This window comes from Chaetomium fimeti (assembly GCF_033439085.1).
Source record: "Chaetomium fimeti strain CBS 168.71 chromosome Unknown B0H64scaffold_5, whole genome shotgun sequence".
NCBI lineage: Eukaryota > Fungi > Ascomycota > Sordariomycetes > Sordariales > Chaetomiaceae > Chaetomium > Chaetomium fimeti.
The window spans coordinates 2,229,659-2,252,146 of NW_026944333.1; the positions used below are offsets into that span (position 1 = coordinate 2,229,659).

At 56.6% G+C, this 22,488-nt stretch overlaps 10 protein-coding genes across 10 annotated transcripts; 6 read left to right on the plus strand and 4 right to left on the minus strand.

Moving 5' to 3' along the window:
- Positions 1-1,559: 1,559 nt before the first annotated feature.
- Positions 1,560-4,481, plus strand: B0H64DRAFT_400908 (glycoside hydrolase family 92 protein). Its single transcript, XM_062804110.1, has 5 exons — positions 1,560-2,772; positions 2,825-2,975; positions 3,025-3,090; positions 3,147-3,619; positions 3,698-4,481. Exons 1-5 carry the CDS (start codon positions 1,682-1,684, stop codon positions 4,365-4,367), a joined length of 2,451 nt encoding a protein of 816 aa, XP_062658034.1. The 5' UTR covers positions 1,560-1,681; the 3' UTR covers positions 4,368-4,481.
- Positions 4,482-6,439, minus strand: B0H64DRAFT_400910 (uncharacterized protein). Its single transcript, XM_062804111.1, has one exon. It carries the CDS (start codon positions 6,346-6,348, stop codon positions 4,912-4,914), a length of 1,437 nt encoding a protein of 478 aa, XP_062658035.1. The 5' UTR covers positions 6,349-6,439; the 3' UTR covers positions 4,482-4,911.
- A 1,016-nt stretch (positions 6,440-7,455) lies between these two features.
- Positions 7,456-8,679, plus strand: B0H64DRAFT_400912 (uncharacterized protein). The gene is made up of 2 exons (XM_062804112.1): positions 7,456-8,021; positions 8,088-8,679. Exons 1-2 carry the CDS (start codon positions 7,824-7,826, stop codon positions 8,505-8,507), a joined length of 618 nt encoding a protein of 205 aa, XP_062658036.1. The 5' UTR covers positions 7,456-7,823; the 3' UTR covers positions 8,508-8,679.
- B0H64DRAFT_361991 (tetrapyrrole methylase) lies at positions 8,642-9,656 on the minus strand (the record flags this gene model as incomplete). The annotated part of the gene is made up of 2 exons (XM_062801755.1): positions 9,443-9,656; positions 8,642-9,370 (listed from the first exon to the last, which is right to left on the minus strand). The coding sequence occupies exons 1-2, from the start codon at positions 9,575-9,577 to the stop codon at positions 8,642-8,644; spliced, it is 864 nt and encodes a 287-aa protein (XP_062658037.1). The 5' UTR covers positions 9,578-9,656.
- Positions 9,657-9,758: 102 nt separating this feature from the next.
- Positions 9,759-10,714, plus strand: B0H64DRAFT_189456 (uncharacterized protein). Its single transcript, XM_062799034.1, has one exon. The coding sequence runs from the start codon at positions 9,836-9,838 to the stop codon at positions 10,541-10,543; it is 708 nt and encodes a 235-aa protein (XP_062658038.1). The 5' UTR covers positions 9,759-9,835; the 3' UTR covers positions 10,544-10,714.
- Positions 10,714-12,216, minus strand: B0H64DRAFT_189466 (glycosyl hydrolase family 61-domain-containing protein). The gene is made up of 2 exons (XM_062799035.1): positions 12,190-12,216; positions 10,714-12,076 (listed from the first exon to the last, which is right to left on the minus strand). Exon 2 carries the CDS (start codon positions 11,893-11,895, stop codon positions 10,999-11,001), a length of 897 nt encoding a protein of 298 aa, XP_062658039.1. The 5' UTR covers positions 11,896-12,076; positions 12,190-12,216; the 3' UTR covers positions 10,714-10,998.
- A 2,076-nt stretch (positions 12,217-14,292) lies between these two features.
- B0H64DRAFT_361993 (ubiquitin-conjugating enzyme/RWD-like protein) lies at positions 14,293-15,506 on the plus strand. The gene is made up of 2 exons (XM_062801756.1): positions 14,293-14,690; positions 14,761-15,506. Exons 1-2 carry the CDS (start codon positions 14,516-14,518, stop codon positions 15,123-15,125), a joined length of 540 nt encoding a protein of 179 aa, XP_062658040.1. The 5' UTR covers positions 14,293-14,515; the 3' UTR covers positions 15,126-15,506.
- B0H64DRAFT_375305 (glycosyl transferases group 1-domain-containing protein) lies at positions 15,374-16,883 on the minus strand (the record flags this gene model as incomplete). The annotated part of the gene is made up of 2 exons (XM_062802406.1): positions 15,374-16,590; positions 16,649-16,883. 2 exons carry the CDS (start codon positions 16,881-16,883, stop codon positions 15,374-15,376), a joined length of 1,452 nt encoding a protein of 483 aa, XP_062658041.1.
- A 991-nt stretch (positions 16,884-17,874) lies between these two features.
- B0H64DRAFT_375306 (cation efflux family-domain-containing protein) lies at positions 17,875-19,573 on the plus strand (the record flags this gene model as incomplete). The annotated part of the gene is made up of 2 exons (XM_062802407.1): positions 17,875-18,431; positions 18,496-19,573. The coding sequence occupies 2 exons, from the start codon at positions 17,875-17,877 to the stop codon at positions 19,571-19,573; spliced, it is 1,635 nt and encodes a 544-aa protein (XP_062658042.1).
- A 1,346-nt stretch (positions 19,574-20,919) lies between these two features.
- B0H64DRAFT_189511 (mitochondrial carrier domain-containing protein) lies at positions 20,920-22,398 on the plus strand. The gene is made up of 2 exons (XM_062799038.1): positions 20,920-21,431; positions 21,509-22,398. The coding sequence occupies exons 1-2, from the start codon at positions 21,044-21,046 to the stop codon at positions 22,180-22,182; spliced, it is 1,062 nt and encodes a 353-aa protein (XP_062658043.1). The 5' UTR covers positions 20,920-21,043; the 3' UTR covers positions 22,183-22,398.
- The last annotated feature ends 90 nt before the right edge of the window (positions 22,399-22,488 follow it).

Below are 22,488 nucleotides of genomic sequence, written 5' to 3' on the forward strand. Positions count from 1 at the left end.
TAGAAGGGGAGCATCGTGGTTCTTTTGAAGATTTGTAGGGCTGAACTGGAGAATGCTCTGGAGAGATGCCCCTAGATAGCAATGACTCGTACTCTAGACCCCACGGCCAACTCCGCCCATGGTAAGCGAACAGTCGCGACCCCCTAGGTGCGGGCGTGGCGCGGTCTGAAGAACGAGTGGAGAATCGGAAAGTCGATCTAGGCTGCGTTGGAATCCGTCTCATCGAGCAGTCTGGGCGCGCGATTATGCGCGGTTCCGCGGCGTTGTTTGCAGAGATTCCACGGTATGCCATCTTGTTGGCTCAGCGCATCCCAGCGCAAACGCGACAGCCGTGACCGGGAGTTCGGAGCCGTCTCCGGTATCCGCTTCGCCGATGGGTTATGGCGCGGGCAAGCAACTCCGGCGGAATGCCTGCTCCGGCTGACTAGAGAACTGATTCCATGATGTATTTCGAAGCTGCCCGACTAATGGAAGCCGTACGGTACAATGATGGCAGTCGCAACAGCCTTGTGATCAGACATCGTGGTTCGAGTGGGTGGAAAGAAAGGCCTAAGTCTGAGGTTGTGTTCATCTTCTGCGGTGCTTATTTCGGCATCTCACTCGGGATCGGGCATCTGCGTCTGCTGTGACACACATGGCTGGCTCGGTGCCATGGTCGAGGGATGGCTGCGTTGTGTTGCGTGCAACGGAGAGCACAACCTGAGCCTGTGTGGGGTCTGGACCATTCGGCTTTTGGCTCGGTATTTGGGTGTGGGTATAAAAGGTTCTTGAGTGGCTTGGAATTGTAAGACCGTCCCAAGATTGTTTGGAATCATGAAGTTGGGATGAGATGAGTACTCTGTCGAGTCGTCGTCGGTCGGTGGTGGCGTCGGGACTTTGCGATGGAGCGGGGGCGGGGGATCGCCAAGCAGGATCTCTCGGCAGTGGGCCCCGACGGGATGATCCCCCTCTCCCCCTGCAGCAAAGAGGCAGGCGCCAGAACGGCACGAACGGGCAGGTGGGTGGTGCATCTGCACTACAACCCTGCTGCCGTTTTCCCCCCACCCACTATCGCGTAGGCGAGCTTCAGGAACTCTTCTTCCCCGAGCCGGCTGTCCTCGAGCCACCTGGTATCCCTCACTTTCGATCCCAACCGCAATGGATAATAAGTATTTTGTTACAGATGCATCGGCCTACTGCGTACCAGCACCTCCCCGTCCCCTTTCCAGCAGCTGCACATCCTGCAACGCGAATCCCCCGATATTTTCGTCTCGGTAACCAAACATTGATCCGATGTTGGGAGGAATGTGGTTGATCGATGGACATCTATTATGTACCTCGTATGGATCGCACAAACCGGAAGGTGGTTGCAGATATGCACCGGTTCCAGGTTCTTTTCTCGATTTGGCCATGTCGTGCAAGAAGACCACGAGACGCAATTTAATTTCGGACGGCAACTTCACGATCCGCGCGGGTACCTTCCGAATTTGTATTCACCCTTTTGTAAACATACCTCTGAACCAGATACCCAGATACCTTACCTAGCACGGTCATTGGGTGATCACCATGTCTATTGCCGTCCGAAGTCCCTTCATAACAAAGTGACCGCCCGGCCATCAACAACTCCTCGTCGAACCCTTTTGACTGGAACCTCGCACCCAAGGCGACCGTCGCCCACCCTCACATTACCCCTTTTACCGCGATGGCCTTGTTTCTCGTCTCGGGTTGGTTGGCCCTGTCGGGGAAGGCGTTTGCCCAGGACACCTTCGATCCTCTTGCGTACGTCGACCCGTTGATTGGGGCCAGTAACGGCGGCAATGTATTTCCTGGTGCCTCCATGCCGTACGGTATGGCCAAGGCCGTTGCCGACACCAACAGCGAGAGCAGGCAGGGCGGCTTCACTATGGATGGTGCCCCCGTGACAGGCTTTAGCATGATGCACGACAGCGGAACTGGAGGCAGCCCGAGTCTGGGAAACTTTGCCCTCTTCGCGTACACCAACTGCCCCGAAGGGGACATCAACCAGTGTACCTTTCCCAAGAAGGAGCGCGCTGCCCATGGGAGCTTTAACAACACCAACGTCTCCGCGAAGCCGGGAACCTTCGGCATCACGCTGAACAGCGGTGTTAGAGCCGAGATGACCACAACCCATCACGCCGCGCTCTTCAGCTTCTCCTTCCCCAGTGTCGGGCCCGACGAGGAACCAGCTCAACCCCTTATTCTCCAGGATCTCACAGACCTGGCTGATTCCAGACAAGACAACGCTACAGTTGCCGTGAACCCTGTGACAGGGCGCATAACCGGGAGTGCCCGCTTTCTACCGAGCTTTGGCACCGGAACCTTTGTTTTGCATTTCTGTACCGACTTCTCCGGCGCCGACATTGTTGACAATGGCATCTTCGTCAACAGCCGGGCCAGCAGCGAGGTCCACGACCTGACCATCTCGAGATCGATCAACGGCTACCCACTCCCAGGTGGCGCGTTTGTGAGGTTTAATTCGGCCGCCGAGCCCATACTTGTCCGAACTGCTACCAGTTTCATCAGTTCTCAGCGGGCCTGTGAGCATGCCGAGCGTGAGATACCGGACTTTGACTTCACTGCTGTCTCGGAGGCTGCAGCAGACGTGTGGAGGGAAAAGATGAGCCCCATCAAGGTGTCGACAGACCAAGTTAACGGCTCGATGTTGACAAACTTCTACAGCGGCATCTATCGGACCATGATCAACCCTCAAAATTACACGGGCGAGAATCCAGTGTGGTCCAGCAGCGAGCCGTATTTTGACTCGTTCTACTGGTATGATACACAAATTGGGAAGTTCTTGCATTTGTGACTAAATGATAGTTAGTCTATGGGACCAGTTCCGATCACAGCTCCCTCTTCTCACCATTACGGACCCCACCGCTGTTACTGACATGGTCCGCTCACTCACTGACACCTACCGTCACACGGGGTGGCTCCCCGATTGCCGTATGAGCCTGAACAAGGGTTACACTCAGGTGAAGAGCACCGCAGTTTGCTTTGAGGATCTGAAGTTAACCTTGGCAGGGCGGATCTAACGCCGACGTTGTGCTGGCGGATGCCTACCTTAAAGGCCTGGGAGAAGGCATCAACGTAAGATTCCATTTGTTGTTGTTTCCTTTTATGAGTGGATTCTGATACCGGGACAGTGGGACGATGGATATGCTGCCGTCGTAAAGGATGCTGAAGTCGAGCCTTACGACTGGTGCTGCGAAGGCCGAGGCGGTCTCGACAGCTGGAAATCGCTCGGCTATATCCCTGTCCAGGACTTCGACTACAAAGGCTTCGGTACCATGACGAGAAGCGTCTCACGGACGCTCGAGTATGCCTACAATGACTATTGCATTGCCCAAATGGCCGCCAGTCTCGGCAAAGTCAGTGACAAGGAGAAGTACATCGAGTCCAGCGGCAACTGGGAGAATCTCTTCAAACCAGATCAAGTCTCAGCCTGGTGGAACGGCACCGAAACCGGCTTTACGGGCTTCTTCCAACCTCGCTACCTCAACCAAACCTGGGGATTCCAAGACCCCCTGAATTGCAGCTACCTCGACTCCTCCAGCGTCTGCTCCCTTCAGAACACCGGCCGCGAGACCTTTGAAAGCAGCATCTGGGAATACGGTTTGTAAGCACCACTTCTCCTCTCCTCCCCAATCCACAACCCAACCAACAACTTACCAACCCCCTCCCCCAACAACCACAGCTTCGTCCCGCACGACCAAGCCTCCCTAATAACCCTCTACGGCGGCCCCGCGGCCTTCGTCTCCCGCCTCAACTACCTGCACGACAGCGCGATAACCTACATCGGCAACGAGCCCTCCTTCCTGACCGTCTTCCAATACCACTACGCCGGCCGCCCCGCCCTCTCCGCGCTGCGCTCCCACTTCTACATCCCGACCTTCTTCTCCCCGACCCCGGGGGGGCTGCCGGGCAACGACGACAGCGGCGCGATGGGCTCCTTCGTGGCCTTCGCCATGATGGGCCTGTTCCCCAACCCGGGCCAGGACGTCTACCTGATCACGCCGCCGTTCTTTGAGCATGTTAACATCACGCACCCGCTGACCGGCCGGACGGCGACCGTGCGGAATGTCAATTTTGATCCGGCGTACGAGGCTGTGTATATCCAGAGCGCCACGCTTGATGGGGAGGCTTATACGAGGAACTGGGTTGATCACAGTTTCTTTACTGAGGGGAAGGAGCTTGTGCTGACGCTGGGGCGGAATGAGAGCGCGTGGGGCACGAGGGTGGAGGATCTGCCACCGAGCTTGGGGGAGTATGAAGGGTTTGGGTCTGGGGGTAATGGTTCGGTTAGGAGGACGGCGGGGACGGGTTTGTGGAAGAGGGGCCCCCCTGGGAGTCAATTTGGAGGGTAGGGATACGATGTGTTGGGAATGTGAGAGATACATGGGTGGAATAGGTACTCTAATGTTAATGTTGGTGACGAGCTTGAACTATTGGACGTGTCTCGCTCGCTCCTCATACTCTCCGTCCATCATCCCTAGACGTTGCCCCGCGGCCGCATTCGAGTTTGACAAGCTGGTGCATTGAAGCTATCCGTTGAGAAGCAACGCTAGAGGTAATATGGGTATCTAACTGGGAGTTCCGCCCCGATACCTCTCTTAACCCTTTCCCTCCCCATTGACGCCGATACCCATTCATTACACCTTCAGATGCTGCAATACCCCGTGTAAATGATGATGCCCCCTCCCTTTCCGGACCCTAAACCGTTCAAGACATTGTAAGAAAGCAAGACATGAACTCATGAACAAGGCCGATGGCCAAGCTATTGTAACATGGGAACCGCGACATCAGAGTCAATGCATCCCCAGCTAGGCTGGGTGGGGACTGCACTGCTGCAATGATCCTTCGTCCTTTCACCAGGACAAGCAAAACAGAGAGATCTACCAAATTCATCCATTAGTGCTCGCCGGAGGGGGGGTGCATGACATCGCAATGGGGACAGACGAGATCGGATATGTCGTATTCGTCGTCCTCTATATCGTACTCGGCGGGGTCGATTTCACGGCCGGTGAGCCGGTCGAACTCGGCCCAAACGCGGTCATCACAATCCTGCTCAATCGGTATCCGCTTAAACAGGGTTCGGCGTGCCTTCCACGGGGATTCCGGGTGCCCCTCCTCCTTGGGGGCGGGTGGCATTCTGTGGTGCCCGGCGTGGCTATGGCAGTGGTGGGGATGCGAGGGTTGTGGGACTGAGGGCTTGCTCTTGCTGCGTGCATACTCGTCTGCAAGGACCTTCCACGAACGAACTACCTTGGCTTCCCACGATGGCATCCATTTCGCGCGATTTGACATCTGGCGGAGTTGGTTCCCAGAGTAAACGTAAGTAGCGTCCGATTTAAGGAGGAGACCCTCATCCTTGATCATGCCTGACAACTCAGACACCAGCTCATCTCCGAGATCGCAGGCCGGGAGGCCGGTAAGTTGCAGTTCGTTTAGTGTGCAGCCTAGATCGTGCGACGCAAAGCCGTGGAGGAAGGATCCCGAACCTGGGCTAAGGAAACTATCGGGGAAGTTGACGAAATCCATCCTCAGAGATTCCAACCCAGGCAAAAGACGAGGGCGCGGTTGCCCTTTGGGGTGATGGGGGTCAAAAGGCGGCCGCATCGCGTCGAGGAAGTCCACAACTTGCTCCCATGCGTAGCTGCGAAATCCCTTGCGAGCGAGACTGTCCTCCTTGGTCCGCAGAGTCGTCTTCAAATTTATCGTTTTGAAGTAGGTGTCGACTATTGAAGGGTACGGGGCGAGATGCTTCCGCTCCTCGTCATCGTAGTAGCGCGCGATAATACGGAAGGTCGCCTCCTTGATACCCTTGCGGTGCTCAAGGCCCAAGTTGGCGAAGTTGCGCAAAGCCAGGTGGCTGGTGAAGACAAACGTGTTATTGCTCCATAGAAAGCGAGTGCCCTCGACGAGGTAGGCTTTGCAGGTGGCGAGGAAGCCAATCGCAAGCTGGTTATCGGCCGTTCTTTCGGCGGTCGACAAGGTGTCTCGGTTCGACTTGGAGAGAGGGTCGATAATGGGGGTCTTGCTGGTTAAAGCATACTCCAGGACGTAAAGTTGGATCTCCACGGGAAGCATCGGCAGGTGTGAATTCTCTCGCTCGAGTGATACGGAGCCCTTGGATTTGCGAGTCCGGGACCGCTTGGGAGAAGACCAGGAGCCTCTAGTTCGATCGTTCGGATCCAGAGTCAACCGGGGGTCCCAGGAGATACCATTCTCTCGCAAGAGCCTCTTGAGGCGCACATTCTCCGTCTCGAGTAACCGACTGCGAGCTCGGGTGGGTTCGTCATACCAAGCCTTGGCCTGCTCCTCTTGATCACGTTCCTCACCCGGCATGACGCTCTATAAAATATCAGTACGGGTCCAATGCGTTCCATCATGGGCCGAACATATTATCCCGAATGGCATGTGGAGGGCAAATTGAACTCACGGTGTCTGGGTCCCAGCTCATCTTCGTCGGTGAGGGGAAAATGGGGCGGCGTGAAAAAGTGGGCAGAGGGCTTGATTTGGAAAGTCGCGGTCTGCGTGTTAAATGGCGGGGTCGCTGCAATAAGCGTTGGGTTGGTACCTAAAGGCAATGAGTGTCGTCGGAGGATGGGAGGCGTCGTCTGTGGTTTGTTGGGGAAAGTCTTCGGTTGCACAGAAACCGGATCGGCTGATGGAGAATAGCCACTGCTGACTGAGGAGGTAAGGATGTGTGGGAAGAACGAAAGCGCCAATTCTCCCACTCAAACGACCGACTACCCTGCCCGGCAAAGGGTTAAACGAGAGAATAAAAACAAAATAACCGAGGCCCTGTGTGCCTTTGGTCGAGTTTGGAAAGAAGAACCCAATTAGGCAACGAAAACGGCACCAAGTACGATACTTAACCCGTTCAACTCGGTGGGGTTCCAGAATCATTTGAAGTTCAGGGGCTCCTTCCTTCCTTCTCAGCGACAAAACGCCACTGTGTGACACTAGTGCGCCGCCACCCCATTAGGTTGAGTCGACACCCGAGCTTCCATACTGGCATGATAACAGAAAGAAAACGGAGGAAGGCAGTTGCAGGTCTGAAAAGAAGCATCCACATAGTTGGACCACCAACTGCAAAACGAACGCAATGAGCAGTTTATAGGCCCGTTGCTTGGTTAGGGTGAGACCTGTCGAGAGCAAATAGGCTGGCGAAGTTGGAGTTGGAGTTAAAAGGGTGTGGCAAGCGTCAACAGAGGGCAGTAATGGACCGTAATCGAATAAAAAGGATAACCCGGGTTATCCGCATCTCGAACACCACCTAGTTGTAGGTTGTTGTTCCCTTAATGTCTCGGGCTGAGAAACATGGCTTTCAGTACCGAGCCATAACATAAATACATGTAATTTACAAAGAATACATCTCGCCTGGTACAGATACGGTCTGCCCTTTCGTTTATATCAAGCAGGTCACCAGTCTGTCCGTCTCAATTGCCAGGGGCGGGACCCGGATGGACCACAATTTATGCACAAATTAGTAGTACTGTGTATATCCTTCTTGTGAAATAAAGATGGCTCGCCAGGGCTCTTCCAACCCAGTGTCGCCACCACGGTAACGCCTTGTCCTCGCTGCGCCCTGACGTCAGTAACCGATCACCCAGATTGTTGGTGATGGCATGCCCTGCAGTTCGTCAAAAGGGTTTACATCATGACGCGAACACCTGCGATTCCTCCGCACCAACTCAAGAATACATATGCGGCAACCCTTCTGGACTCTTTGTGCTTGAACTTTGGTGATTGAGAACCCAACAACTTACACAACATCTCACAACCAACTAAACCAGTAGAAACGCGATATATCCAACATGGCAGAACAACAGACAGAGGCTTCAGTGAAGCACCCCGATCCCTACAAGGAGGCCAACCTCGACGAGGAAGTGTCCTTGGAGCAGAAGGTCCGTGACCTCAGCAGCTTCATGACGCACTGCAAGTTCGGGATGATGACCACCCGAGACGCCGGCTCCGGAAATCTGGTATCGAGGTGTATGGCGTTGGCCGCCCAAGTATGTACCTAGCCACCGCGTAAATGGAAACACGGAGAATGGTCCACTGACTCGGGCGCTCCATAGGAAAGCGGCGGCATCGACCTCCTCTTCCACACGAACACCGAATCCGGCAAGACGGTCGACCTCGCCAGCGATGCGCACATCAATATCAGCTTCCTCAACTACTCTGGTGACTGGGCGTCGGTAAGCGGCACAGCCAGTGTCGTCACGGACCGATCCCTCGTCCAGAAACATTACAGCCAGCACCTCAAGGCCTGGCTGGGTGACCTGGGCGACGGCGTCCACGACGGGGGAGTGAACGACCCTCGCATCGGCATCATCCGGGTCAAGATGACCACGGCCCACTACGCCATCTCCTCCAAGAGCATAATCGGGCAGATGGCCCAGGTTGCCCAGGGGGTCGTGACCGGAAAGCCGGCGACGGTGAACAAGTTGCGCGAGATTAGTCCCACCGAGGCCATCCAGTGGAGATCGGCTCACTAGGGGGGCTTCTATCGGCTTCTGTGGAAGGAAATTGGACACGAACCGGGTGGTGGACGAATATCTCACGAGTTGGCGTCGGGGCAGCTGTTTCTTGAACAAATTTGTATGATAGGATTTCAATCGCATTGACTGGCTTACTGCTTGCCCTCGTACTCGGCTTTCCATATCCTATCCCAGTTCTCCTTGTTGACGGCGAATTCGCGAACGAAATCGTGCTCCAGCTCATGTGTCCTCCTCCCCAGCAACACCATGCTGTGAAGCGGAGGCCCAAGCTCCTCGTCCGCGTCGCAGAGCTCCTTCAGAGTGCCGGCGACGAACTTCTCCGTCTTGCCACCCACCCGAGCAGCGCCAATGGCCAGACTATCCGGCCCATAAGCCCCCAGCCCCTTCTCTTCCTCGATCTCGAGCATCTGCTGCGCGCAGGTGCCGACCGACATGTAGCGGGGCGGCTCGTATATCTTCCTGCCGCGGGCCATGTTCTCCAGGCTCTGTTCCTTGACCTTGATATCCAGGAGGATGAGCGTGTGCAGGCCAATGTCTCGGTTCTCCTTGATCCGGTCGTAAAAACTAGCCGGGCGCCAGTTGTCCAGAAAGAACACCATGCTAACGGTCTGGCCGAAATTGTAGAGCTGGAGGCCAGCCGCGCCAATGCCCGACATGATGGACGCATTGGGAACCGTTCGTACTTGAATACCGAGCTCGCGCGCGCGGAGGACCATGTCGGTGTGGGTCGTCGCACCGAAGGGGTCGCCGACGACCAGGAAGGCTACGTCGACGTTTTGGGCATCGCGCAGGATCTCGTCGCTGTTGGACTCGACCATCTCGCGGTCGGCAACTACGATGGAGCGGCCATAGTAAGATTCCTACTGTGCATTAGCGTTAGCTGAGCCTGGGGTTGGTGGAAAGAAGGAAGAAAGGAAAACTCGGCGGCGTACCAGCACGGACTGGTCTACGAGCAGGATGCTAGTGTAGGCCTCGAGGTAGACCCGGGAAGCTTTCTTCACGACCTCAAGACCCTTGACGGTGATATCCGTCTCGTCGGAGAGGCCGAGGCCAACCAAATACAACATTTTGTCTCCCAGAAGATGCGTGTTATCTTCAATTGAAAGGGGGATTTGAGTACGAAGAAACGGCCGTTGGGAAATTTACCCCGCCAAAGCTGCCCCGCCAAAATTTCCAGTGAACTGACAGGGATTATTTATCGTTATCGGGACGCCAGCTACAGGGGGGCAGGCATGGCACATGCATGGGGCAAGACGTCGCGCTTGTCTTTCAGACCGCGACAAAGTCACGAGCCCAACTAAACCGCTCCTAAGCTACCGCCCATCATGTCCAAAAAAGAATCGGCATACGGCCAGGCGGCCGGCGACACCGACTTCCGCAAAAAATACGACCTCGACGAGTATGCGGCCAAAGCAAAGGACCGCGAAGCCGCCGAGAAGGAGGAGCGCAAGGCGCGATGGGAGGCCAAGATGGCGGGCAAGAAATACTACAAGCCGATGGACGGGAGCGAGACGCTCACGACGGCGCGCAACGCGACGCAGGACTTCAGCAAGCTGGTCGGGACGTCCACGCTCGTGCCGGCGGGCGCGGGCGTCGGCAAGCGCGGCCGCGGCGCCGGCTTCTACTGCGAGGCCTGCGACCTGACCTTCAAGGACAACCTGCAGTGGATCGAGCACACCAACAGCATGCAGCACCAGCGGAGCATCGGCGCCACGGGCGAGGTGCGCAAGGCCACCGCGGAGGAGGTCCACGCGCGCATCGAGGCGCTGTGGGAGAGGGAGCAGGAGCGCAAGAGGGAGCAGGTCGTCTCGCTTGCCGAGAGGTTGGAAGTGCGCAAGGAGGAGGAGGAGAAGGAGAGGGAGGAGAAGAGGCGGAAACGGAAGGAGGCGGAGGAGCGGAAGAGGTTGGAGAAGGAGGCTGCGGTGAAGGTCAAGACGGAGTATGGCGAGGATGTCCGGATCGAGGGCGAACATGACGAGGACGACATGATGGCCGCCATGGGTTTCACTGGATTCGGGGCCACGAAAAAGTAGGACTATCGATCGGGCAAATTTTGGTTATTGCTTTTGCGGATAAAAGGTCGCATTGTTCTTATGTGGCGAAGATACCAACCATAGGGCGGCGTTTGGAGTTCATTTTGGATGGTTGCATCTCTCGCGACAGGATGTAGGCGAGAACCGAAAACACCACATGGCACGAAAACAGGTCTATCTCAACGGAATAATATTTTGATATCGGAACCATGTGAGGCCGCCGAACAACGGACGTTGAGTTCAAGAGTGGAACCAGAGGCGAGAGATTATGTTGTTCAACTACTGGCAGGGCGGCTTGAAGATTGGGAAAGGCAAGTGACTCTTCCTCGGGGCAAAGGTGTATGGCCGCTGAAACAACAATACCAGGCAAAGTGTTACTCGGGGTCTTGAAGGGCACAAACACTGTTCTCATTACCACCCTGCCTCAAGTGACTTCCACGTCATACATATTCCGCTCAGTTGACACACTGCGAATACCACTCATTGGTAGCCTTGCAAGTACCCTCCGAACACGACGTCGGCCCCGTCCAGTCTTTGCCTCCGCACTGTCCATAGAGAGGCGCCCGTCCACCGCCGCCGCCGCCGCCGCCGCCAGTGTTTCCGCCACCGCCCGAGTTTCCGCCGCCGCTGGCCTGCCCGCCGGTCCAGACGGAATGCTGGCCGATGTTGGTGTACGGGTACTCCGGCACGCCATAGATAAAAAAGCGCAGAGCGGGGTCTTCGGAGTCGTACAGACCAGGGATCTTGACCATGGGGCCCGGCTGGCCGTTGCCGTTGCCGCCGACCTCGATCTGGGCGCACTCGTAGTAGAACTCGGTGTGGCCGTCCGAGGCGCCGTGCAGGGCGATGTGCTCGACGCGCACCAGGTACTGGCCGGGGGGCGTGTCGGCCGGCAGCGTGAAGCTGACGGTGTCCAGGTCCCACGTGCACCAGTCCTGGTCGTTCAGGTAGCCGTTCGATGGTGGCTTGCAGATGATCATCTGGTGCACCTTGAACCAGTCGCCGTCGCCCTGGTAGTCGCGCACGTCGCCGGGGGCCTTGGACATGTGGATCGTGAGCGGGCCCGGGTGCTGCATGGTTGCGTAGTACCACAGCTGGAAGCCGATCTTGTCGCCGGGGTTGACCTTGTAGACACCCGTGCGGCCCGCGTTGGCGAACGAGCCCGAGTTGCAGCGGAAATCGTCGCTAGGCTGGATGAACTGCTTGGTCGGCATGATGCCGTTGCTGTTCTCGCGGATGTACTCCCAGTCGCCGGTCAGGTGGTCATTAACCATCAGCTTGCTGAAGCGGTAGTGCGCCTGGACGGTCTGCACCGCCGTCATCGCCCAGAAGGCGAGGTTGGTGAGCTGCATGTTGACAAGTTGGTGAGGGGTGAGTCAAGATGCGAGGAGGTTCCGGTTCAAAGGCAGGACTGATCCTCTTCTTTGCCGCTCTCGTGCTCGTCCTGTCCCCATCCTCAAAAGGACCTAGTCGTTATATAGGAAACCAGCAACTTCACGACGTTTTGCTCTTGGCGTCGCCGCCGCATCTTCGCTAGATACGGAGAATGACTTTGTTACTTGCCATTTTCAACCACTTCCAAGAACCCAATTTGATTGTCGGAATCGAAACGCGGCACTTGATCCGGTCAAAGATCAACAACTCACAGGCGGCTTCATATTCCTCTTCCCATAGAGTTCCATTGCGAGATGGTTCCTTGCGTCTCGATAGGCGCGCATCTGAGATCGGTTGACCCAACGATTTTGGCCCCTGAACATATGGTAGGGTCTGTCTGCAGGCAAGTCAGCGGCAGGATCGGGAGTTTCAAACGATCAACTCGATGCAACATTTCCCCGCGGATTGTGGTGCAAAACGCGTTAAGCGAGCCTCAAAAGACCGGAACCGAAGCGTAGTAGCCGGGCCAAACTGGGGAACCTTATATTGCATCTCTCTTGGCATATGTTGCCTCCCTGAAGCCACCAATCCCAATCAGATAGCCTCGTCGTCAGGCGCCCGTGAGAATCGGCCCTCCTTGCGAAACAGTCAACAGGGCGGTCCGAGTCCCCGGCTTCGCCGTCGCATTGTGGAGGCTTCCCTAGCCGTTTTTGGGGCGCCGGCACTTCTTAGGCATCCCGGTGGGTATCGGGCCGCGACTACTGAGAACTGATCGGGAAGGTTCATGGTTATTGAATGCTTGGCTCACCCATGAACCATCAGAGATCGGTCAGTTGAAAGTCCTGCTAGCCATATATGCGCGCCTATCAGATTGAATGGGGAGAGTTCGCACGCGTGAAGTCGGGATGATAGTCTATGGCCCTGCAAGCCAGCAATGGTAAACCGCTCCTAGCAAAGGAAAACCGCAGAGGTAATAACTAGGTACCGTCCAGAGGGTTGGCCCGGTTGGGTTTCGATGGAGGGGCTTAAGCAAAATACCGAGTCGGACGGTGCGTTGCTCCTAAGGTCCAGAGAAGTTCGTTAACCCCCAGAGGGATGACATAACATAACTGGCTTGATTTCGGGTATCACATGTTTCCCTTGTCGAGGCTGTCAGCTGTTGACACGGAAAGCTGTGCCGTCGCTCCGGCAAAACGCTCGCCGTGTGGTCGGTCGACCGCAGCAGTGACAGGAGCAGGACGGAGGTTGACGTTCCTTTGGCGCAGGTGTGTCCTCCGGAAACAGTGTGACCAAAGAAAATATAAATTCAACTCCCGTTATCGCCGGCTGTCGTCACAAAAAGTAGAGCTTCGCAGCCCGTTGATAGTTCGAAGGGTTTTGTTGGCGGAGTAACTCGCTCGAAGTGCTCATCGCACACTACCCGCGCCTATCAGAGAGGTTTGAGAATGAATAAAATCCTCCCGTAAGCCCTTTGTGTTGGGCTTGAGAAGTTGGCCACGGATAATGTGTTGTGGACAGCGAGAAAGTACCCAAGTCATGGAATATGCGCAGTTGAGATAATATTGAAACTCAAATCTGAAAGTTTATCGTGAGCCACTATCCCACTCACCCAATAAAGGAAGCACCTTCAGTTTCGAATCTTCCGGCCTACAATAAGAGGAGAATTGAACTTAGCTGAGATAATGATGTGAATGGTCGAGAATCACGGCACATGAGTGCTCCCATGTCAAGGAATTAGACACAGGTTTCTTAGCCGAGGCCCCGAATCGTTCATTCACTTGTGAACCTCTGTCGAACACGTTGAATTGTGTATTATAATAAATAGTGAGCTCTTGGGGCGATGGGTAGTTGGTTATGCGGAGCGCCGAGGAGCATACAGGTCTGACAATTTAATGATTTTTAGGTGTGATGATAGCCCTGGAAGGAAAAGACCGTTCCTTCCTCAACTTGACAACAGCCCATCGGCCAACCACAGGCGTGGAATGAGTGGTTCATGGGGGAGGAAAACGCGACCCGTAAGAAAATTCTTCGTGTGTGATGGTGTATCAAATTAGGAATGGGGGTAATTATATTTAGAAATATCAATAAAATAACAATTGATTCGCCGCAACTCTCTGAGGCTAAACCAAGTATTGTTTTCATATTGTTATCCAGTCAAACGCGTATAACCTCCTGGATCACTCCCTGAAAACATGGGTTGGTACGGTGTGTAGACGGTTTGTAGATCGTCAACCATGCCGACATCCATTCATTTTGAGAGTTTTGCGGCTTGCGGAATGCGATCGGCCCCACTTTCCGGAACCCCGATCGCCGCGAGCTGCCCCGCGCCGCCTGCCGCTTTGACCCGCCCCGCTTTGGCGGCTCGCACGACACTTCGGGCATCTTTGACTTCGCCACCAGCTCATTGCGTCCACGAAACCGAATCTGCTTCGGACCCGGTCCTGCAGTTAGCGGCCCACGACGTTAGGCAACCGGACCACTCTTGCCTTCGCGTCACGGTTTCTTCTCCCAACACCGGACTAACCACGTGCCCTCGGCGAAGCAAAGGAAGAGGGCCTCTGCACCAGATAGGAAAGGATAATCGCATTGCGATCAATCATGACCAGCTCGACGACAAGCTCAGCGGCTGCCGGTGCCCTGCTGAGTCGGCAGCTGAAGGAAATGCAGGCCGCCACGGACCTCCCTGGCATCTCGTGTGGCCTGGTCAACGACAACAATATCTTCCAGTGGGAAGTGATGCTAATGATTAACGATGATTGCAAATACTACGGCGGTATGCATTTCCCCATTCCACTCTCCCTTCGAATTGCGCGAGCCTGCCGCTAACACCATCCCCCTCGCAGGAGGCAACTTCCGCGCACACCTCACCTTTCCGCCGACGTACCCACTCATGCCCCCCAAGATGGTCTTCCAAGCACCAATCCCGTTCCACCCAAACATCTACGCCAATGGGGAACTGTGCATCAGCATCCTGCACCCGCCCGAGGAGGACAAGTACGGTTATGAGGCGGCCAGCGAGCGGTGGAGCCCCGTGCAGACGCCCGAGACCATCTTGCTGAGTGTCATCAGCCTGTTTGAGGACCCTAATGACGAGAGCCCCGCGAATGTCGAGGCCGCGAGGTTGCTGCGCGAGGAGCGGGAGGGGAAGAACAAGGACTTCAGGAGGCGGTGTCGGAAGTGTGTGCGGGAGAGCTTGGGGGAGGATTAAGGGTAGTCCCGAGGGGGCAATGGAAGCAAATTGAACAGCGGGGATAAGTAATTGCGAGGGGAGACCAACGGGAGGCTGTATATCCGTCTGTCCTGATGACGATGGGAAGCAAGAAGCATGGCAAGGGTGAATTCCATGGTATTTATGGCCAGTAGATACCGAGAGGAAACCAGATAATTAGCCACAACGAAACGGGGACCTAACCCCCCGATATCTATACAGCAAACTGCCGCCCTCCCACCACAACCTCACGACACCAACCCCAAAACCATCCCCACCTTCGAATCCCACTCCTCATCCCACCTCCTCCTCCCCTCCCTCACAGCCCCCTCCCTCAACCACTCCAACTCCGTTTTCCCACTCCCTTCCCCCCTCCCACCCTTCCCACCATCACCACCACCACCAACCCCCGCGAACAACCTCACCAAAACCCCCGCCAACTCCCCCGCCGCGCCAAACCCCACCCCATTCTCCCCCTCCCGCACCAGCTCCCCAAAGCTCTCATACCCGGCATACGCCGCGACGGGCAAACCCGCACCAAACATATCAACCACCTTCATGGGCAGGTCGACGCCCGAGCTGCTGCGGTGCAGGCATACGCCGAGGTCGGCGCACGCCAGCAGCGCCGCGTAGTCGGTGAAGGGCAGGAAGGCCGTGGTGATGCGTACGTTGGGTAAGCGTCCGGCGTGGGTGAGGGCGGCGATTCGGGAGAGGTAGTGGGACTTTTGGGGGCCTTTGCCGGTTATTATTGCGAGGAGGGGGGGTGGTGCTGCTGCTGTGGGGGATGTGGTGGTGGTGGTGGTGGTGGTGGTGGTGGCGTATTCGACGAGGGCGTCGAGGAGGAGCGAGAAATCTTCGTCGGGCGTCCAGCTTGTGCTGCTTACGATGAGCCGGGTCGCGCCGGAGAGGATGGCGGGGATGAGGTCCCGTTCTGGGGGTGAGAGGATCCGGGTGAGGGTTTCTTCCCTGGTGGAGGGGGAGGTGATGGGTTGGAAGATGGCTGCCGGCCGGTCGTGCACCGGTAGCATGGGCTCGGTGATGGAGTAGGGCGGCTCGCGGAGCTGGCGCGCCATGGCGTGGGTTACGGTCAGGTGAAGGTGACCCAGGCGGCCGAAGTAACATTCGTAGAGCTTAGAGAGGGCGACGAGGGGGTGGTTTGCACCTCGGGTGCCCGCGAGGATGGTCCAGCCATAGTTGTGCCAGTCGATGATTAGCTTACTGTTTCGGAGGCGGCAGATCAAGCTGGCGATGGCGAGGGTGGGGATGGTTGGCGGGTTCTGTACAAGGATCCATTGGGTTGGCGGGAGGGTGCGGCCGAGGAGGTAGATGAGGTGGTAGACCTGATACAGGACCTTCCAGGGTGCGAATAGAATGAAGGGGACAGACGGCGGCCTGCGTGGAGGAGTGGGGAGTGGGGTGAGGGTGATGTTGGAGTTGTTGACAACATCAGGGTGAGGGGAGGTTTCTGTGTCACGTTAGCCAATCTAGTCTTCACCATTTGCTCATTGCTGAAAGTCACATACCGAGATACCCAATCAAGTTCACTTTCCCTCCATGTTTGGCTATGCTCAGGGCATGGTATGTCATGCGCGGACTACGGCCGATGTCGCCGAGAACAAGAACATGGACAGAGACGGGTTCCTTTGGCGAGCCAGGCTCAGGCCCCGCATACTTTGTGAAACTGAGTAAGAGGTACGCAACAAACACGGCTGAACCAAAGGCGCAAAAAAGAAGGGAGTAAATTAGTAAAGCAATCATCTTGCATACCCACAACCCGTTTTCGCGGTCGGTTTTGATGAATTCGAATTTAGCAACGTGGCATCAGAAAACACTTCATCCGCGGGGTTCGCAAATAAAGACTTGGGAGGTTGGTATTAAGTGGCCTTGACGGTATTACGAACCCCTTTCATCCCGTTCAGCCTTGTAGTTGAGAGAGTTGATACATCAGCCTCGTCCGAGTTAGCTTCGGATGAAAGTTGTGGTGGTTCTGATGGTGGCCAGCTAATCTCGGGCCCATATTAAAGCGGCTTATCGGGCTGCATCTTTGGGTTTGGCGTTCAGGTCATTCCGGGGTGACAAGGGCCCGGTCCAGATCTCGTGCATACAGCCAATTAAAATCGGAAATTCATCTGCAGGTCGCGCAGCCTTCTCCACCAGCTTCAGGGGGTCAGAAGGGGGAAAGCGGCGGACAGTGACCGCGACAGGGGATGATCAAAGAGGAGGGAGGGGACAAGTTGAACAACCTTGCGAAAGCCTGGCCCACAGCGGGCGGTGTTGGCATCGCTTCTTGACGACTAAACATCAGCAATCTGAACCACCAACTCGAAACGACTGCGCCGTCTCTCCCCAACTGCGCCCCAGAGAAACATCGAAGACCCAGATCCATGGGACTGACCGTCGATTGGTGATAATTTGCGATTTTCGAGACTTCTTAGCGTTATCTGGGTAAGTCTTGTTGCGCTCTTGTTGGCGTTCGGCGGTCGGAATGTCATCGCTAATACTTGCGTCGTTGTTAATTAGGACGTTGAATCGGTCGCGCATTCCACCGACAGACATCGAGCAATACGGAGCGATTACCTGCCCCGACTGCGTCCAACAAGCCCTCCGAAGCCCACCGATGACCTCCGATAGGTGATTCGACTAGAGCAGGAGTGCCGACACTCCTACAGCCCACGAACCCAGGCCCCGAGCCCTGGCTATTATTCCCTCTGAATAGTTCTCCTCCCGAGCTTTCTCGCGACGGGTCATAATGGCTTCCTCATATGTTCTACCGGCTTCGGTGCTCCACCAACACCATCATCATGGCCCGGACGGCGGAGGCTCCCACTCGCACTCCCATTCACACTCCCACTCGCACTCTCACACATCATCCCTGACCTCTCTAAGTCCGTCACGGAGCCGTAAAGACTCCCGGGCGAAAGGGGCGCAATCCCATACCCGGAGCCATCACCACCATGACAGCAACCACACGCCGTTCCGAGCGAACTCGAACGTCCCCATGCCGATCAACGTCCCCCCACCATCAGGGCCGAACGGGCATTGGAGGATGGAGTCAACACCCGGTGGCAAGTCGTTGCTGTCGCCCACAGACGCCAGCTTCGACGCGGCCGGTGTCTACGAACCGCCTGCTGCCGCACGGTCGAGGTCCCATTCACATTCAGATTCGCACTCGCACCACCACCACCACGACCATTCGGGGCCGCGGTCAAAATTTACGGGGCTCTTACTACAGTGCACACCGAGTTGGCCGTTGTTGCATGCGGTGGTATCCAATAAGGACTCGCGGAGGATATTCTACTTTATGAGGTTTGTGACCGGTTGTATCACGGAACACGGCGGAGGGATGTTTGGCTAACCGTTCGTCGTGCAGCTTGAATTTTGCGTTTATGATGGTACAGGCGTTTTACGGTTATGTGACGGACTCACTCGGCCTTCTGAGTGACAGTGTACACATGTTTTTTGACTGCGTGGCTCTTGGGGTCGGGTTATTTGCAGCCGTTGCCAGCAAGTGGCCTCCGAGTGAGAGGTTTCCGTATGGGTTCGGGAAGATTGAGACCCTGAGTGGTTTTGGGAACGGGGTGTTTTTGATACTCATCAGTGTGGAGATCATGACGGAGGCGTGCGAGCGGATATATGAGGGCAGGGAGACCAAGAGGCTGGGAGAGCTGTTTGTGGTCAGCACGCTAGGACTGTTGGTAAACTTGGTGGGCATGATGGCATTTGGCCACCACCACCACGGGCATAGTCATGACGACCATGGTCACTCCCATGGTGGGTGCAACGGCCACGCTCATGGTGGCCACGAGCATTCCCACGATCACGACCACGACCACGACCACGACCACGACCATTCGCACGACGAGAAGCACGGGCATTCCCACGGCGGGCACTCACACTCGCACTCGCACGACAACGAAAACATGTACGGCATCTACCTGCACGTGCTCGCCGACACGCTGGGCAGCGCGGCCGTCATCGCCTCGACCGTGCTCACCCACTTCTGGAAGTGGTCCGGGTGGGACCCGCTCGCGTCCTTCCTCATCGCCGTGCTCATCCTGCTCTCGGCCCTACCCCTCGTGAAATCGTCCGCGCGGCGGCTGCTGCTCACCGTGCCGCCCGAGCTCGAGTACAGCCTGCGCGACACGCTGTCCGGCATCACGGGCCTGCGCGGCGTCGCCGGCTACGCGGCGCCCAAGTTCTGGCTCGACGACCGCACCGCCGGCGAGAGGCCGCCCGCCAACAAGCTGCTGGGCGTGATGCATGTCGTCGCGGCGCGGGGCGCGGACGTGGACGATGTGCGGGATCGCGTGCGCAGTTATCTGCTCCAGCACGGCATCGATGCCACCCTGCAGGTGGAGCGCGAGGGCGATTCCAGCTGTTGGTGTGGTGTCGGCCGCAGCCCGCTGTCGCAGGGGCATCGGCCGGCGCACAGTACTAGTATTTTTTGAGCGGGGAGGGTTGGTTGGTTTGGGATAGGGGGTGTACAATTAATTGGTGTGGTATTGGTTGTCTGGGTAGCTGGCATCGCATCTGTCGTGGTTTGGTGGTTGGGGGATTTGTGGGCAGATCTTGGATGATTTGAACTGTTGATATTAACGGTCGAACTCGGGAACATACGCAGCCAGTTCTTCTGTTTCTTGTTACCGTATCTATCTAGGAGCTGATGGTATCTATAAGCTACCTAGCTTCCGCTCATTATGAGCGCCTCTCCTGGACTTCGCCATACTGCGGCCCGATCTAATTAGCACATGATGTTGCAATTTCGCACCTTCCACTGCTGATCTTTCTCGGACTTTTTAAGCTGGAGATGCTGTTGTTACAAGTCTCAGACTATCTAGTTAAAGGCTTGTGGAACCGCAAGACTCTTGTTGGTCTCGACCTCGTTATCACAACGCGAACAACATGGAATATCCCTGGGAAAGGGTTAGGGTGCAACAAACGAAGTACAGTACGAATACTTCGTACTTGTGTCGAGTTCGGTTCTGGCAAATGCCGTCTTCCCATTCTCCAAAATAGCGCATTCACATGCAAATCACCAGGGGCACTCCGTCTTGGCGCCCATACCTTATTTTACGGATACTGCCGCTTTTACACCAGTAAGCTGGCGCGGGACCCCGGACACGCTCATCACCCGCCCGTCCGATGCAGATGCTTTCGTCCGGAGCGGCTGGATGGGTGGATGGGTAGAATGACACGACACTTGTAATAGGTCATAGGACTGTACTCTATGATGCCCAGAATCCCCCATTCAACATTCAACGCCTGGGGCGAGGAGGAGGTTCACCGTTTTGGTTTTGTGTGTGGAGCGACAGGATAGATGGGGTGATGGACACGAGGGCGTGGAGGGGCAACTGAGTGGCGAATCATCAGTTGGCCACGCGAGCTAACAGGCAAGGGGAGTTCTCTCGAGAGGTCGATGGAAAAGAAGAGCGCGATTTATTCATGACCACGAGGGGTCGTGTGGTAGTAGTTAAAAGAAGTCGTTCTTGGTTCGGGGGCAGAATTCCTCCCGCAAGCGAAGGCGGGGCTGGTTTTCCTTTTTGCCGAGGTTCCAAGTCCGGAGGGGCGACGTTCGTGGCTGAACATTTGCGACGGGCCGAGAGTCTCAAAACCCCACCGACATCGCCCAAACTCCGAGGCAAAGCGCCTACAGTTACTGTACTTTCTTAGACAAAACAGTTCCAATCCAAGTCGACTTCTCTTGCCCCTACAGTTACCTCTTTTTCCACCATACAACTGTCTTTGTAACGACGAATATCAGCCAAACATTTGAGCACACCTGAATACTGTTGTATACAAGCACACCTCGGCTACACGCGACATCGAGAAGCGAGGGGCAAGGGGAAAGAAGGAAAGAAGGGGACGATCGTCCGTCGTTGGGATTCCGCCTTAGCACAAACCGTCACAGCACCGTCGCAATGACTTCGTCACCATCACAATCCGGGACCGCCGCCGGGGCGGTCAACCAAAAGCTGCAGTCGTCCCTCCCGAACGCCGTCTCCGAGAAGCTGCCCCACATCCCGGAAAGCAAGGAGGAACTCAAGGCTGAGATCAAGGCCGAGACCAAGGTAGTAGCGTCGGCAGGCCTTGCGCAGCTCCGGTCTTTTGTCGCGGGCGGCTTTGGCGGCATTTGCGCCGTCGTGGTCGGCCACCCCTTCGACCTGGTCAAGGTGCGCCTACAAACAGCTGAGAAGGGCGTCTACTCGAGCGCCATGGACGTCGTTAGGAAGAGCGTGGCCAAGGACGGTCTCCGCCGGGGCTTGTACGCCGGTGTCTCCGCCCCGCTAGTCGGCGTCACCCCCATGTGTATGTCCACCACCACCCTATTCCCTCCCCCAAACCACCACCCCCCTCCCCCGCTAACGCTCTCCTCCGCCATGCAGTCGCCGTCTCCTTCTGGGGCTACGACCTCGGCAAGAGCATCGTCCGCTCGACCAGCACCGTCGCGCCCGACGGCTCGCTCTCCATCGCGCAGATCTCCGCCGCGGGCTTCTTCTCCGCCGTGCCCATGACGGCCATCACGGCGCCCTTCGAGCGCGTCAAGGTGATCCTGCAGGTCCAGGGCCAGAAGAAGCTGGCCCCCGGCGAGAAGCCCAAGTACGCCGGCGGCATGGACGTGGTGCGGCAGCTGTACCGGCAGGGCGGCGTGCGGTCCGTGTTCCGCGGGTCGGCGGCGACGCTGGCGCGCGACGGGCCCGGCTCCGCCGCCTACTTCGCCGCCTACGAGTACATCAAGCGCATGCTCACCCCGCGCGACCCCGTCACCGGCGAGGCCAGCGGCAAGCTCAGCCTGCCCGCCGTCACCTGTGCCGGTGCCGCTGCCGGTGTTGCCATGTGGATCCCCGTCTTCCCCATCGATACCGTCAAGAGCAGGCTGCAGACCGCCGAGGAGAATGTCACGATCGGTGGGGTTGTCAAGGGGCTGTATGCGAAGGGCGGGTACAAGGCCTTCTTCCCTGGCTTTGGGCCCGCGCTGGCGAGGGCGGTGCCCGCGAATGCGGCGACGTTCTTGGGTGTGGAGCTGGCGCACCAGGCTATGAATAAGGCTTTCAACTGAGCGGGGGTGTTAGGTGTCGGTGGGGGTTGTGCGCTGATAGACTTGCGTGGTTGCGCTGTTGATTCACGTGTGGTTTTACTCTGACGGTGGGGTTCGGGATTTTGTGTCACGGATACCTCGTTCTGCAAAGGATTTCGCATGCCGAAGAGAGCGGGAGGAGTTTTGGGTTTATATTCTGCATTAGATTTGAGGCATTTACTGTCCTTTTCTCCGGTTCATGTCGTCGCTTTGCAGTTCCTGTTCTAGAGTCCATTAAACCGCGGGGAGGCTCGGCAAGACATGTAACATAGACTACATAGAGCTCAG